Source organism: Lucilia cuprina, chromosome 5 (genome assembly GCF_022045245.1).
Source record: "Lucilia cuprina isolate Lc7/37 chromosome 5, ASM2204524v1, whole genome shotgun sequence".
Classification (NCBI taxonomy): domain Eukaryota; kingdom Metazoa; phylum Arthropoda; class Insecta; order Diptera; family Calliphoridae; genus Lucilia; species Lucilia cuprina.
The window spans coordinates 27,229,157-27,246,789 of record NC_060953.1 but is presented as its reverse complement, the minus strand read 5'-3'; the positions used below and the strand labels follow the sequence as shown (position 1 = coordinate 27,246,789).

The following is a 17,633-nucleotide window of genomic DNA, read 5'->3' as shown; positions in this document are numbered from 1 at the left end:
TTAGATATTATTTATTTTTCACAATTATTTTAACACTGCATTTGATTAACAATTTATTGAATCCGATCTAGTACGGATAAACCGTACAACTGATATAAAAATGGCGATACCAAAATATTTTTAATAGTAAACGTATTTTACTTATATCTTAAACATTATATGGATAAACGTGTAAAATCCTACCATTTAATGGTTATTTGATAGTTTAAATGTTTACATAATTATCATTATTTATTTGTTGTAAAAATAATTATTTTTAGAGTATCATTCTCAAATTTATAATAGTCATAAACATATAAATGTTTTCAGTAATTAAAATATTAATGAAGTTCAATAAAAATAACAATTGTTTGGTTATGACAACAAAATATTGTTTTTTTTTTCATGTTTTTTCATGAGATACAAAAACAAGCTTTTTTAAATTCCGAAAAAAAAACCGGAATAAAAAACGTATTTTGGTACTTTTTTGCACCTCATATACCTCTTTAACTAGTGAACATTCCAAACATATTTTTGATTCTTTCATAAGTTAACAAAAAAATTAAAATTTGAATTAAGTGCTTTTTGAAACGTCGGATATTTAAGGGATGAAAAATATACCTATTTTTGTACTTTTTTCATAAAACATTATTTTTAACGGGCCACCACTATGATGTTGTAACTTTTAGAAATATTGTTTCATTAATGGGGAGGAAAAAAGTACCAAAAGGGAGTAAAAACGGGAAATTTGATTTTATTCAAACACAATGAGCCAATTTAAATATTTTTAGATTTAGAAACACTAAATATGCTAATGGGATGTTATTTGAAACCCCAGTACCAAGCTATATATTTTTTTACTTTTTCATTCTTCAGCTGGTACTTCTTGAGTTTTTTGTAAAAATAAACTTTGAAACATGAAATTCAACATGTATGTATATTAGAATTTATAAAAGAGGACATTTAGTAAATTTTGCATTCCTCAACTGGTAATTTTTAAAATTTCTATAATATTGCACCTAGAAACATGTAATTAAGCATCTAGAGCCTGGAGTAAGTGACAACTCATAAAAGGGGACTTTTTGATACTTTTTCGTTCTTCTAAAAGCATTTTTTTATAATGTTGAACCTAGGAACATAAAATAAGGCATGTATAGCCCAGATTATGTGAGAACCTATAAAAGGGTACTTTTCGTTCTTTAAAAATTACTTTTTATTCTATACTAACTAATACTCGGTGTGCTTCGCTACCCCAACCGAAATTAAATATATAATAACCAAAAAATTATTTATTTAGTTACTAAATTATAATTTTTTCTTAAAGGTTTATTATAGTTTCTCTTGATGACAATATCTTTCATTTAAATTCTAAAATAATACATTAATGATCTATTTATTTCCGACTTGCTAAAATTTAATATACATATACTTTTATTCTTAAAAAATAATTCATATTCTTATGCCTTGGGATATACAATCTTTTTGGTTTTACCTTTTAGTACAAATAAAAAACACATATAAAAATTTTTATAATTCTAACCACAATAGTTTTCCAGATTAACAATATGTTACATATAATTTATGTTACATATAAAAAGATGTAAATTTTTGCGAGTTCGCCTATTTCTATCTATCTATGAAAAATTTAAATTATATAATAGTTTTAAGATATACGAAATTTTGTATTTAATTCATATATATGGCGTGCCAAGCCCCCCATTGAAAATCCGCCCGTAATTTATTTATTACCCAAAATATTTACATAGTTGTTAAAGTTATTTAAAGTTATTTTAAGATTCCAACTGTTTCCAATAGTATTTAATATATATGGAAGGTAACACGCCCCCTAATGCTATTCCGCCCACTTTTTATCCCAAAATAATCAGATTGACACTGAAGTGGCTCCGACAAAATTTGAGGACTCTAACTGTTATATTATTTCAAATATACGAATTTTATATTTTCTTAATGTGGGCGTGGCTCCTTGCCCACTGGAAATTTTAAAATAAAAATTACCTTTTCCAGACATACACGAATACGCTATGAAAATTTCAAGAAAATCGGATCGGCATTTGGTAGTCTATAACGTTCAAACATACAAATATACAAATAAACACACATTCATTTTTATACCCTTCACCTTCGTGAGAAGGGTATATATAAGTTTGTCATTCCGTTTGTAATTTCTTTTATAATTATAAATTTTCCGACCCTATGAAGTATATATATTCTGGATCCTTATAGATAGCGGAGTCGATTAAGCCATGTCCATCTGTCCGTCCGTCCGTCTGTCTGTCTGTTGAAATCAGTTTTTAGAGGACCCCAGATATCAGCGAGATCCAAATCTTCAATCATTCTGTTAGACATGCTTTCGAGAAGATCGCTATTTAAAATCAGCAAAATCGGTCGGTAAAAAATGTCATATTTTTTCATGCTTTGTTAAATAAGCAATAACAACAACACTGCATATTCGAAAAAGATGTACACGTGTGTGTAGTGTATTTAGTTTTATTCAGCTGTGTATTTTGTTTTGTATGTTTGAACGCTGTTGGCTTTATTGAGTTGTGTATTTTGTTTTTTTTTTTGTGAATTCTGTTCGTATATTTGGATGTAGGCTGGTTTTATTGCGTTGTTCATTTTGTTTTTCTGTGTATTTGTTTTTTATTTCATTTAGCGTTGTTGTTCATTTCGTTTTGCTTTTGGTGTTATAATAATGTAGTCGGGAAAAAATTTAAAATTTATATACACTATGGTGAACGGTATATAAGATTCGGCACAGCCGAAAATTCGGCGAAAGACGGCAAAATAACGGTAATACGGCTTCTTATACAAAATTAACCATAAAAAAACTGCATCATAATTATAGCGCACTCTTCGAAGTGAGTTTAAACAATATTGAAAAATTTGAAATAATTTGGAAAAATTGCAGCTACCCAGCAAAAAATCTGAAATTTTTGGTAATAGCCAGTAGTTATTTCATATATTACTTGGTAATGTGTGTACATTATCATTCACACTATTTCATTTAGCTGAATAGGTTATTACTGGTAAAGAACAAAACAATTTGGATTTGTTATGGCTCAATTGTCTAGGTCGTTCATTTAACAAACAGGGGGTTCGTGGTTCGAGCCCTGCTGGATACTGTTTATTTTTTTTCAAAATGACATTCATTTATATATTTTTGTAAAAAGCCGTACACAAAATTACAAAAAGCAACATGTTAATGGAGCATCGAGTAAGCGGCTGGAGTGAGAAACATAGAAAACAACTGAATGCCTGGGTTCAAATCCCGGCAGAGGAATTTTTTTATTTGTTGTTTTCTACATACAAAGTCGGCCCAAAATAACTAACTACCACATAACATATATATTTGTAGGTTTATTTGTAACTAGTTATTTCGCAAAGTTTTTGTAATCAAATTAGTAACGATTTATTAATTTGTTTAAGGTGGGTACATATTATTTGAACCTCGTCGAACATAAATAATTAGTTACATCTAAACATACATAACGAAAAACGCAGAAAAACAAAAATAACAAGTATGAATGTATAGTCGGACGTAGCCGACCATATGATACCCTACATCAGTCAGTATGTATGTTTAAAATGGGGATTATTTAAAAAAATAAAGCATTTGGTTTGTTTTTTAACTTTATTTCGGAATATTTTAACTTTTTTTTGCAAAAAAAGAGATTCTTTAAGAGGGCTTAAAGGGGAGTAGGGCAAAATATGGCCCTATCCTTAAAATGTAGGTAGGGGAGTTAAGTCTTCTTCAATATTATTTATGTAGAATTTAAAAGTGTTATTAGTGTTTGTAAGTGAATTTTGACCTTTGTTGTTGCTTTTATAACAAATTTTTGATGAAATTTTCAGAGGTTGTCCCGGATTTTTGCTCATATCTCCGTTATTTACCGATCGATTTTGGTGATTTTAAGTAGCGATCTTCTCGAAAGCATGTCTAATAGAATTATCGAAGATTCGGATCTCGCCGATAAAAACTGATTTCAACAGACAGACGGACATGGCTTAATCGACTCTGCTATTTATAAGGATCCAGAATATATATACTTTATAGGGTCGGAAAATTATATTATAGAAATTACAAACGGAATGACAAACTTATATATACCCTTCTGACGAAGGTGAAGCGTATAAAAATGTATTTAATCTAATGTTTATTAATATCTCGTATTACATCGATTTGATAATAAATTTGTATACTAATTAAATAAAAATAATAGTTTTCGTTCGAATTAATCTTTATTATCATTTAAAAGAATTTTAAAAAATATTTTCCTTGGTGCTATCCCAGTTAGCACATGTTCATGTCGTAGACTCCTTTCTCTTAACCTTTTGTATAAAATATGATCATATTATTGGGCCTATTTAAACATACAAATAGTTGAAATAATAATAATAATAATAACGCACAGTGCTATCGCGCGAAATTTAAACCTTTTAGATCTATCAAAGAAATATTCTCAAATAACGTTAATTAAAATATTATTATATGTTTATAAATAATATTATTGTTAATTGCTTAACGATTTATGTCTTCAGAATTTAAAATAGCTACTTAAATTGATTGTAAAATTATAAAAAATTTGTTAAAATACAAACTGGAACCAAATGGGTCTTAAACTATAATCCCAAGATCCAATATTGATAAACATTTCATATAAGGATATATTATTGTCAATTTAAATGCGATATAATTTTGAATCAATAATTAAGTACTTGTTTCATAAAATATTTTCTAGCACAGTTATTTTTCTATTTTAAACTAAATTTTAATATTGTTTTAATAAACTGTATATATACTTTAATTTTTTTTGAGCAGTACTTTATATTAACTGTATTGTTTATATATATACTAGAAAATTCAATTATTCTGGGGTTTGTCTTATTCGGTTTATTCGACAAATAATTATTTGAGGTTTTAAGTTGGCCGGTTAATAATCGGATAATTCAAAATTATTCGCTTAATCAAATAAAAGGAAAGTGGATGTTTTTTTTTTTTGATAATATTATTTCTTTTCTGCAATATTTTTCTTCCCATAACACAAAAAATTATAATTTTCCACTTCTTTAAATTCAGTTCTATTAAAGTTTGTTAATTAAGTTTTTTCTCAAATATTGGAATTTTTTATTTTCATGTGTGTTTTTCTAAATCGGTTACTTGATATAAATTATTCGGTTTATTCGTTATTTGAAATTTGACAATTTTCATTTATTCGAGCGATTAATCGTCAAAAATTGATCGATTAACCGATCGACGATAATTCGTTTGAATACCCTAATATATACATTAGAAAACTAAGTCTGTTCATTTGTAAAACGCAAGACTGTTTTCAAAAATCGATTATCAATTGACGACGTTGTTAATATTTTACTAATACAAAATTGTTCAAAAACTAATTCTCTAATTCCGTTGAGAATCGACTAAGTTACTTACTTATAAGTGCTGAAGGGGTACGAAAACCTGGTTTTTACCCGTATATTAAGATTTTGGAGGCGAATACTTTTATAAGCATTCTAATTACTTAGTCTTCTCATTTTGTTTGATTATAGTAAATTTGTACAAAATATCTTACCGACTGTAGCTGTAATAGCTCTTTCACGAACAAGTGAATTTCCACGATAAATCTCTTGGTGTGTATGTATTTGACAGATGACATTAAAATTACCAGGGTTGCATCTTCATCTAAGGTTCTTGTTGGGCAATTTGGTTTCCTGAAATTAAAAAAACATTTCAAAAATTCTTTCTATTATGTTAACATGAATCTCACTGTGTATATTTTTTAAGTCATGGTTGAATAACCATATACGGACACCACTATAAGATAAAAGACCAAAAAATAAGAAGACCCGTGTCTTCCAGTTTAGCACAAAATCATGCACTTTTTCAGTTGTAGGCCCCCAAAGATTTGGGGCCTTGGTGTCATTTTTGAAAAAGTGAACATTTTCTCAGGCTCATATATATAAATATATATATTATATATATATATATATATATATATATATATATATATATATATATATAATATATATATATATATATATATATATATATATAATATATATATATATTTTCCAAAATTCCAACTCCTTCTATCTGTCATTTGTCATTATATATATATATAATAATATATATATATATATATATATATATATATATATATATATATATAAATATATATATATATATATAATATATATATATATATATATATAATATATATTATATATATATATATATAAAACTAGAACGAGTTCAGGATAAAAATCATGTGTTCTAGAACTAGTTGTAGAACTAATACAATTTTTCCTGGGTTGTAACTCAAGTGAACTAATCGAATAGTTTTTATGACTAAACCTGCATTTCTTTTTAACACTGATAAATTGAAATAAATGATACTTTTTTGAAGCAGAGGTTCTCAGCTACATTTGATATTAATATTAATACCAAATATATATATATATATATATAATATATATAATATATATATATATATATAAATATATATATATATATATATAATATATATATATATATATATATATATATATATATATATATATATATATATATATATATATATCAATATCAATATCAATAAGAATGAGCTTAATTTCACATTTTTATAATGCTTCAAAACTGCATTTAGTATTATCCAAAGATGCACTTTTTTCAAAAAATATTTCAAAAAATGTGTCTTTGTGCATAATCAAAGTATGCTTATTGTTGAGACATTTTTTTCAGATTTTAAACTTTACAACGCTATATTTCGAAAACCACGAAAGTTATAAGACCCAAAATTTGTCATTATACATGTTATATATGGAACATTAATTGGATGGAGTTTTATTAAATTCAGATATGATGATGAAAAACACCATTGTTTGATGAGAAATTATTAAACCACAAGCCAACATTATAACCATCATAACTCCTAAAGGGATTACAATAAATTACAAATTTTAAAACTATTTTTTAAGTGCATGGTATTATATTTACGAATGATAAAATCAGGGTTTGAATTATTTTTTTTTAATTGCATTTTTTCTTTTGCTCTTATGCACTTATAGTGCATCTAAATTCTGTCAAATTAAGTTTATATATCTTAAATTTTCCTGTAGAATAGTATACTAGTCAGATTTGAAATATGTACAGCAGTTTTCGGTCTATAAAAAAATGTCGCCCAAAATCGGTATTTTGGACGCAGATATGCAGATGAAGGAGTTGAAATTTAAAAAAAAAATAATTACGCCAATATTAGCGCTGTTCCAAAAACTGCCATAAAAAGTATGATATCATAATTTCAAAAAATATTGCGTGAAGCCTAATATATATGTATACTGATCACGTGGTTCCGAATTTGAACTTGTTTCTTATTAAAATTTCAACATCATAAAACGAATATACCCTTTGTAATCGGTGGTGGCCCCCAGCCACCTGACTACCAAGGTCACCAACCATTTTAACATGGGCTTGTCGTCACTCTACACCCTACAAAGAGACAATCTAAAGACGATCAAAAATAGTCAAAGGATGGTAATCCCCTAATGGGTTCTTGGAAGTCAGTCACATAACTTTCTATTTAACTGGCGCTACTTTTCTTGCTATAAAACTATGACATAAATGTGTTCTAGGATAGTGACAATTTACTTTTATTCTTGACGAATGGCCCAAAACATGCGAATTGGAGCCAACAAGTGGAAAGATATTAATGGAACTAAAATTTAAAAATTTCAAGTGTCCACTCTCAACAATACTATGGGACAATAATGTGACGATTGACCCGAAAGATATAAATTTAAGTCAACCAGATTGTGGCATATTAGTAGAATGTAATAATCATTTCTCCAAAAGATGGGTGAAATAACTACTTTCGGAAGTACAACAAAAAAACAACTTTTAAGAGTATAATCTCTAGGTTCCTTGAGGACAGTAAAGAGACGACTGTCACCGCTCCCGTTTACAAAGAGGACACTAAAATGACGACTGTATTCATTCTCGATTACAAAGGGTACTTTCGTGACGAATGACCCAAAAACATACTAATTACAATCATCCAGGTGGTTAACAATTAATGGAAATTTTCGTATGCATTTGCTCTTTGTCGATCTGCCGATTGCAAACAATGGTCATCAAGTTACTTGATTTATATAATTATTTTGCCTTAGGTCATCATCCCACACAAAACTTTCATAATGTTTTGTGTGGTTTACACTAAAATATATCCGGAATTGACAGGTAAGAATACTTTGAAGCGTACTATAGGAGATTGTTTTCAATATTACCCCTATTTTTTCTTTAAATTTCTAACTTCTTTTCTGAACACAAAAACATATCAATAAAAATCCTACTCCAAAATTTAGTGCATTTTAAGTATTTCTTTAGGTAAAGCTTTTCGTTGGGTCACATTTAATGTTACATATCTTTAAGAAAATAGTCCGCATATTAAAAGTAGAACCTTAGATAAATTTTCAAAAGTGTAATTTTTGCTTCTCTTTATTTATATTTGACCATAGCATTTTTAGGATATATTCATGCATTGTGTTGTTAGGTATATAAACGTGAAGTTAAATGTTTGCTGGGTGCTAAAATGTTATTTTTGCTAAACGTTGATTTATTAGTATGTTACCAACATTTGAAATTCAACTGCTTAAAATAAATCATTTTGTATATACAATATTTATCAACATTGTACTTTCTCTTGTCTTAATAAAAGGTAGAGTAAAACAAGTAAAAGTTTTATATCCGGCTCTGCCGAATCTTATATGCCCTTCACCATGATATGTAAAAAGCAGTTAGTACCAAAAAGTCCTATTTTACAGATTATCACTTACTCCAGGCTCATGGCTAATTTCATGTTTCCAGATTCAATATTATAGGAAATTCAAAAAGTTCATTTTGAAACCAAAAAAAATACTAAATAGTTACTTACTTCATGCTTCTTTACACTTAATTTCACGCTTCTAAGTTCTTTGTTAAAAAAAAAATCAAAAAGTTCCTTTTGAAAAAATACCAAAAAATATCTTTTTAGAGGTTCTTACACAATCATGTTTCTAGGTTCAATATTAAAAAAAAATTCAAAAAGTTTATGTTGAAGTTTGTTGAAATTTAGTTAACCAAAGATGTATTTAAATTAAATAGTTTTTAAATAAAAACTTAGAACTTCATAATTTCTTAAACTTGTTAAATACATACTTCCTAAATAAAAACAAGTAAGAAACTATAGTCGGGAGAGGCCGACCATATAATACCCTACACCTGTTACAAAAAGTAAAATGTGAATAGGTTTTCATAATAAAATATTTAATTTGAATTATACCTTGCCTCAGATATACATACTTAAGCCATTTATTGTTGAATAGAATTGTGGACATTAAAGTAAGTTTTGAAAGGGGCTTTTTATAGGGGCTAGGGTTAAATAAGGCCCTACAATTAAGCAATTTATCAGGGTGATAAAGGCTAGTATGAAACTTGGTTTTGCAGCTTTTTGTCGAGATACGGTATATTAAACATAATTATGAACTTTAAAGCCCTTTTTGGCGGATTCAATTGTATGGGGGCTAGGTGGAATAATGGACCGATGTTAACTATTTTCAATAGGCTTCGGCTTTAGTTTGATTACAAGGTTTACATGGACAGAGGACGGACGGATAGGCGAACGGACATAGCTTATTCGTCTTATAAAATGATTCTAAGCCGATTGGTATACTTAATGGTGGGTATAGGACGAATATTGTTGTGCGTTACAAACATCAGCACAAACCCAATATACCCTCCCCACTAAATTGGTGTAAATCCTCATACGGTTTTACACCAATTTAGTGCGTACTAATAATTATAACAGAACCTAATTTAATTATTCAAACATCAATTTAGATATTAAAAAAAAATGGAATTTTACATTAATATATATTAGTTTTGGAACATAACATATTCGTAGTATTTATTGAAAATTTTATGTGCATTCAGAACAAGCTAATCTACCATTACCTCAGATTTGTAGGAAGTTTGAAATGCAAAATCTTGATAAATAATACTTGTATTCGACTGTACACAAATGAATATCCGCCATCGAAATATTGTAATGCATTGATAAAATTTTTTTTTAAGAGGAGGTATTATTAGGTCTTCTTGCCTCATTTTTTATCCAAATTTGCAGCTCAAATAGAATGTGTCTTCTAACTCGCATTTTCAACTTACAGACACAGAATGTGTATACTTTTTGGGTCTATTTCCAACATTTCGATGTGTTAAAACAAAATGAATAAATCAACTTATACATATGTACTATGAGCGTGGAATCATTCCACTTAAAAAAACTTTCAAATACGTATAAAACTAAGCTGAATTTTGTTTTGCAAAAATCAAAAATAAAATAAGATAGTTATTGGCAATTTTATGAAAATTATGGCATAAAAGAGAAATTAAAGACGTTTTTTGAAGCAAATCCCGGGATTTATTTTGAAAAATCTCGGGTTTCGGGATATCCTAATTCCGAAAAATATATTTTGCAAATTCCAGGATTTTCGGGATCGGGATTGGCATCCCTATTATTCAGTAATCTGCTTCTTTATTGTAAGTAGTGGAATACCGCAGAACTGGTCTAATTCCAGTATGCTAAGCATGGTGCCAGCTCTTGCCAAGGAGCAATGTTATTTCCATACGAAATCCCGTCTCCCTTTACCCAAGTTAGGGTGATGTTCGAAAGTCTCGCCTTCTCATTGAGAGACGTCCGGCATTCATAGACAAGTATGGAAAACACACCAATTAGGGATTTAATAGCAGCTTGACTATCGGTATAAACTCAGATATCCTTATTAGATATCCGATAGTACCTTAGCCAATTTAACGCCCTCTTTATCGCCGATATTTCAGCCTAAAGGATGTTATATACATATTGAGTCGGAAGGACATTTTCGTTCCAAATTCCTCAATGAATATGCCACCGCCAACACCTTTCGCGATCCGTCTTTGTATACTCGGAACCCATTGTTTGACGGAAGGAGAGATTCCTGAGACTCCGTAGAGATATGATAACGGAACTGTCTCACTGTCCGTATACTAAGACCACTATAGGATCAAATTCGGTAAATTATTTTGTACTTTTTTCGGAACAAATGAATGCAGATTTGAATCGTATGAGTTATACATATCTCTGACATATATTTTCTAAAATTAATTTTCGAAAAAAATCAATTTCTTGGTGAAAAGAATAAACTGGTACTCTTTTTATTAATACTTTCCACAAACGTAGAATTTATTCCACTATTTCATCATTCCAATTGTATATTTTGAATTTTAATAATATTTGTGTAGAAACAACTATATTTATAATGCACGGCTCTGATTGAATATTATTCCATAAGAGGGAAAAGTTTATTACTCTTTGTTACCGTTCGTTCTTCGAATGATACCATTATGAAGACAAAACACAAAATTGAATCTAGAAAAACACATTTTAACATACAGGTTCCTTTTTTACTTTCTACACTCTCTGAATTTCATATGTTTGGAACCGAAAAACATAAATCACTGTTCTTGTTAAATGCAAATTTATAAAAGGGAAATTTTTGGCACTTTTTTGTTGTTCAAATTGTATTTTTTAATTTTTCTATAACATTGAACAGACATATTAAATTTAACATGTAGGGACCTGAATAAAATAAAATCTACAAGAAGCATCTTTTTGGTATTTTTGTTGTTGTTGTTGTTGAAATGACACCTTTTGAATACAGAAACTAGAAACTAAATATACATAGTGCTTAATAAACAATGTTGTATATGAGAGACATTGTGTTACTTTTTTATTTGTGTTTTAATTGTATAGCGAGATACCCAGGGTACGCTTATATATAATATATGGTGATCAAAAATCTATAACTTTTGAACCCGTTTTTGGTATTCCATAAAACTTAAAAATCGATTTACTAAAAAAAAGTTATGCTGGGTTAAAATTTAAATTTCCGTTTTTAGTTGCATTGTAGTATAAAGTGAAAATTCAAATATAGGAATAAAATTTCACACAGTTAAGTTTCTCGCGGGCCAAAATCTCTCTACCAACTTAAATGTGGATCGGTCCATAATTGACCCTACCCCCATATGAGGTCCTCTCCAGAAAATGGCTTAAAAATACGAAGGAAGAGATGAAATGCGACACACGTAAGTTTCGTATATAAATAGGCCTTACGCAAAATCGATGATTAAATTCCACAATCGTATTTACTACACACTTTTTCCATAAAAATCTTTTAATTAAAAAGTAATTTTCAAATATATAAAAGTTCAGTGTTGCTACTTAGAAATTACAATCAATAAAACAATTTTAGTAAATATTAAAAAAAAAGAAATCATTTTCTAGAAATTGTTTAGCTTCTTCGTCTAATTCAATCTTCTAACTATTGATGTTTCTTATACACGCAGAGTAAAAACATGGTTCGGCATGGTTAGGACAACAATTCTATGTTTTTTGTGACAATATTTTGTTGTCATAACCAAACAATTTTTATTTTTACTGAATTTCATCAATATTTTAGTTACTGAAAACATTTATATGTTTATGACAATTAAAAATTTGAGAATGAATTTCTAAAAAATTATTATTTTTAGCCAAATAAATAATGATAATTATGTTAACATATTATATTACTTAGAACCATTTAAACTATCAAATAACCATTAAATGGTAGGATTTTATACTTTTATACATATAATGTTTAAGATATAAGTAAAATACTTTTACTATTAAAAATGTTTTGGTATCGCTATTTTTATATCAGTTGTATGGTTCATCCGTACTAGATCGGATTAAATAAATTGTTAAACAAACGCAGTGTTAATATAATTGTGAAAATTCATAATATCTAAAAATATAATAAGATACAATATAAATTTCAATAGAAATATGAAATTCATAAAATAGGGTACATAAAAAATTAATAATTAAAAAAAATTAAATTGTGTTAATATTGGCATAAAAGTGTGGATATATATTTTTTATGGGAATACCAGTGCTTGGAAGTTTTGCGTTTGTTTATAAGAAAATTAGCAAATAATTACTTTTTACGTCGAGCATATGAGATTAACCATATTATATTTAATATGTAACCGTAATATGGTTACTTGAAGACATGTGATTACTTGAAACCATAATATGGTTACTTGAAACAATAATATGATTAATTAAAGCCATTATATGATTACATGAAACCATAATTTGGTTGCTTAAAACTACAATATGATGCTACAACATCACATTATGATTAATAAGACTATATTATGATGAAATATTCGAACTATATTTAATCATAATATTATATGTTATTATACTAATAATGATCATAATATGATATTTCTTGATAGTAAAAATTATCATAATATGTTGCTCTTAGATTATGGTTACTACAACTATATTTTTTCTCTGCGTGCAGCTACTTGGGGACATTTGACTCTTTCCTAGGACATGTCAATAGTAAAGTAACTAGTATTAGTGAAAGTAACAGGCGTGGAATATGCAGTACTTTAGTACATTTTTCAGTACTTTTAGATCCCAAAAATACCGTAGTACCCCCCGTCTCAATTTTAGTACTTTCTAATATTTTTTCAAAAAATATTAAAAAGTCAAAATTAAAGTTTTTCGTTAGTTTTCCATTAGCATTAACTTTGTTTACTCAATTTTTCATTATCAGCTCTTATGCCCCTCCAAAAGGACCATAAGTTTAAAGGACATACAATTTCAAAAGATGTAGTTCCAAATTTATATAAAAAATTTATTATTAATATCAAATGAAACTGAGAACCTCTATGTCAATATAATATTATTTAAATTCATCAGGATTAAAAAAGAAATCAAACCTTAAAGGAAATTTGTCACAAAAAAGTAGTTAAAAATGTATGTATCGAAAATGAAACATAAACACATATACATATTATAAATATTAGTTTTATATTGTAAGTCCTTTAAACTTTCCTTCCTTTTGTCCTTTTGTAAGGACATTAAAGCTGATTATAAAAAATGGGGTATGTAGAACTACTCCACTAGTTTCACATGCATATCAAAAATATCTCAAAGAAACAATTATCCATTTCTATCGTATGTAGCTTACAAATTCTTCCGAAAATGTTAAATTTTGAATAAATCTGGTCCACATATTGAAGGCAACGAATAAACAAGATCACTAGATTTCATTTAGTTTTAATGAAAATTTTCGTCGTTCTAAGAAAAACTAAAAATTTCAGATGTGGGACCTGGTAAGTTAAGAAATATGTACTTGGTCTTATTTAAAATTGGAAGTATTCGCGTATTCAGTTGGTGTTTAATGAGGAATTTAGAAAAGTGTTTTTTATTTTTAATCTTATTGGAAAATAGGACATTATCATCTGAACAACTTCATTAAGTTCAGTACACAGCATTGAAATATAAACGGCCAGTGAGGTAAAACATTATTCTAATTGACTAATATTTTTAAAAGATGTAATGCAAGAGGCAAGAGTCACTTCACTTTCGTGACGTTCACATAAAACTTAAAATAAATAAGAAATTAATTTGTTTATTTTTTCAATAAAAATGTTTTTGAAAAAGTACCTTTATGCCTAAAAAATACTTTTTGTTTTGATTTCAGTACCATTTCAAAATTTCCATTTCCATGTCTGGAAACTGACTCCTAAAAGTCCTATTTTGACTAGCTCTTGACAATCTGAATGTAGGCAATAGTGTGACGATCCACTTCCTCGTAGGACAAAAAATGGTAAGTCACCTGATTAGTCGAGTGGCTATGGGCTACCATTAGTGGCATAGTAAGTCGTTTGACCAAATTGTGCCATATAGCTTTAGAGTACTTTTAGCGTACTTTATATAGTTAAATGAATGACAACGGTCAAAAAAATTCACAAACACAAGTGTGTTAATAAAAAAAACACACGCACTTGTCTGAAAAATACTTACATAATATATTATTGGTAAGTTATTACTAGATTCATTCTAAGTAATGCATAAGGTATGTAGTATTCATTGAAAAGTAAGTTGCTTCCTAGGTACAAGTCATTACCATGTTCTATACTTAACATTTATTTAACATAAGTTTAAAGAACTTAGATTACAACATATTTTTAGAAATTTTAAATCAGGGTCAACATACCTGTTATATGTGAAACTTAATGCCTCGGTTCCAGATGTGGAAAATTTTTCTTGATATAAATAGCCATATGGTGTTAAGTCATATAATGAAATAGATCCCAATCGTCCTTCTATAGATTTAATCACATCTTCCTTATTAATATGCAAGATCGCTGATGAAATATTGGCTCTGGATAATTCAGACTCATTTCTCACCAAAATGAGATTCAGAGAATGAACTGATATTTGCAATTCTCTATTGACAACGGTTTGATCTACAGCAATAGAGTAAAAATATTAATTATATTGCAATAAGAATAACTTACACACTAGATAAACGTGCTGCCAACTAGACATGATTTTAAATTCGCAATTCATAAATTTTCATTTTCAAAGTTGTGCTACTAAAGTATGACAACAGTGATTGTGAAAAACAAGAGCTAAACAAAATCAATATAAATATCAGTGCTTGGAAGTTTTGTGTTTGTTTAAAAGAAAATTGAAAAATAATTACACTTTACGCCGAGCACATAAGAATAACCATATTATGTTTAATATGTAACCATAATATGGTTACTTGAAACAATAATATGATTACTTGAAGCCATTATATGTTTACATGAAACCATAATGTGGTTGCTTGAAACTACAATATGATGCTACAACATCACATTATCACTATAATTATGATGAAATATTCGTACTATATTCAATCATAATATGATAGGTTATTATACTAATAATGATCATAATATGATATTTCTTGATAGTAAAAATTATCATAATATGTTTTAAATTTAACCATAATTCTAACCATAATATGTTGCTGTTAGATTATGGTTACCACAACTATATTTTTTCTCTGCGTGTAGGAAAGTATAGTCAGGCTTGGTCGACCATATTATACCCTACTCCAGTCAGTATGTTAAATATAACAAAAAAAGAGATTTTCTACAAGAGGACTCAAAGTTTTTTATGTAAAATTTAATAGTGTTATTAGTGTTTATAAGTAAATTTTTATGTATAAGTCGTTTTCTTGAGGGAAGTTTGCTAGGGTCAAATGACGCCCGATCATTACAAAAAACCTCAGTGTCGTACAAACTTCTATAAAACAATATTTTACCGATTTTTGTTTACATAAAAGAACATTTAACATAATTATGAGCCCAAATACCCTATTCGGGGGTACGGTTGTACATCAGGTGAAATCTACTATTTAAAATGCAATCCCCATCATCTAATGACCCATTTCAGTGCATTCGTTACCCTCTTTAAGCTCGCAACCACATTACTGAGATGGCTCTGTTGTTTCGGCAACAGCACCTAGAGACATATTTGGTAGTCCAAAACATAAATTAATAAATAGATGCGAAAGTGAGCATAAGAAATATTACTCTGTCGCATGTAGAAGTTATATATGAATTTAATACACTTGTATGAGTATTTTTATTTTTGTTTAAATAAAATAACAAAAAATGTATCCGAATACATCATACCCTACCACATTGTGAGTAAGTTGCAATAAGTTATATAGTAGTTCTTAATCTAGAAGTTATATTTAAGAAATTAGTGTTTGCTTAACTGATAAATGTACTGCTCAATATAACAATTTATAGAAATTAAATATTTTATAGACGGATAACATCATTGCATTGACGCAAGTTTTACTAACTTTAAACTGCATTTGGGCTGCATTGAAATGAACAATAATCGCTTATATTAAGCGTTAATACAAGCATTTACACAATTCCTTTGGCCCAATAATCCCTGCTGCAGCAATAAACAATGTTAAAAGTTGTGTTTTTGTCACAAAATTATTAAAAACATTTTCAGAAAAAAAACTGGGAAAAAATGCTGGACATTGGGTTTAAAAAAGCTGGACACAACAAAAAAAGCTAGACATAAAAAATACTGAAAAAAAGTTAATTGTGGTATTGTGTTAATAATTTCACAGTGATACACCAAAAAATGGTCATCACTCATCTCAGGACTTTTTGATTTTTACACAAATATACTATTTGATAACCCTTAATCAAAAAATCCGTAAAATATAATTTGTTGATAATATTTGTTTGGACCATAATTCCGATTCTTATAAACCTATTTTACTAGTTTTAAACAGCTAAATTCTTAAAGGCATATCTAATTCAGTTATTTAAGATTTGGATTCCCGAGATTTATGGAGCCTCAAAAACTAATTTAAAAAAACTGACGTTGCGTGAACTTTTTTAACAACCGTAGTAGTTTCACACATTTTTTAATGATCTATTCAACAATGCTATACCCACTTGCATATATGCAAGAAATGTCAATAGTTATATCCCTAACATACACATCGTCCTTGTTTTGATTATTAGTACTACGGGATTTTAACAAAATTTGCAGAAAACAAAAAAAAAACATTTTAATTTAGCTGTTATTTTGGCATATAGCTATACTTTAGTAAAATGTTACTCTTTATGGATTCGTTTACTAATATATTTAATACGTATTTTAAATAATTACTAAATTTTTTCGAAATAT

At 28.1% G+C, this 17,633-nt stretch overlaps 1 protein-coding gene across 1 annotated transcript in view; it reads right to left on the bottom strand.

Moving 5' to 3' along the window:
* Positions 1 to 17,633, bottom strand: part of LOC111679326 (vacuolar protein sorting-associated protein 13D) — a 476,071-nt gene that overhangs the window by 172,960 nt on the left and 285,478 nt on the right. The window contains exons 7-8 of the mRNA XM_046952421.1: positions 15,133 to 15,385; positions 5,574 to 5,712 (exon numbers count right to left, since the gene is read on the bottom strand). Of these exons, the coding sequence (XP_046808377.1) occupies positions 5,574 to 5,712; positions 15,133 to 15,385 (392 nt within the window). The remainder of the gene's footprint in view (positions 1 to 5,573; positions 5,713 to 15,132; positions 15,386 to 17,633) is intronic.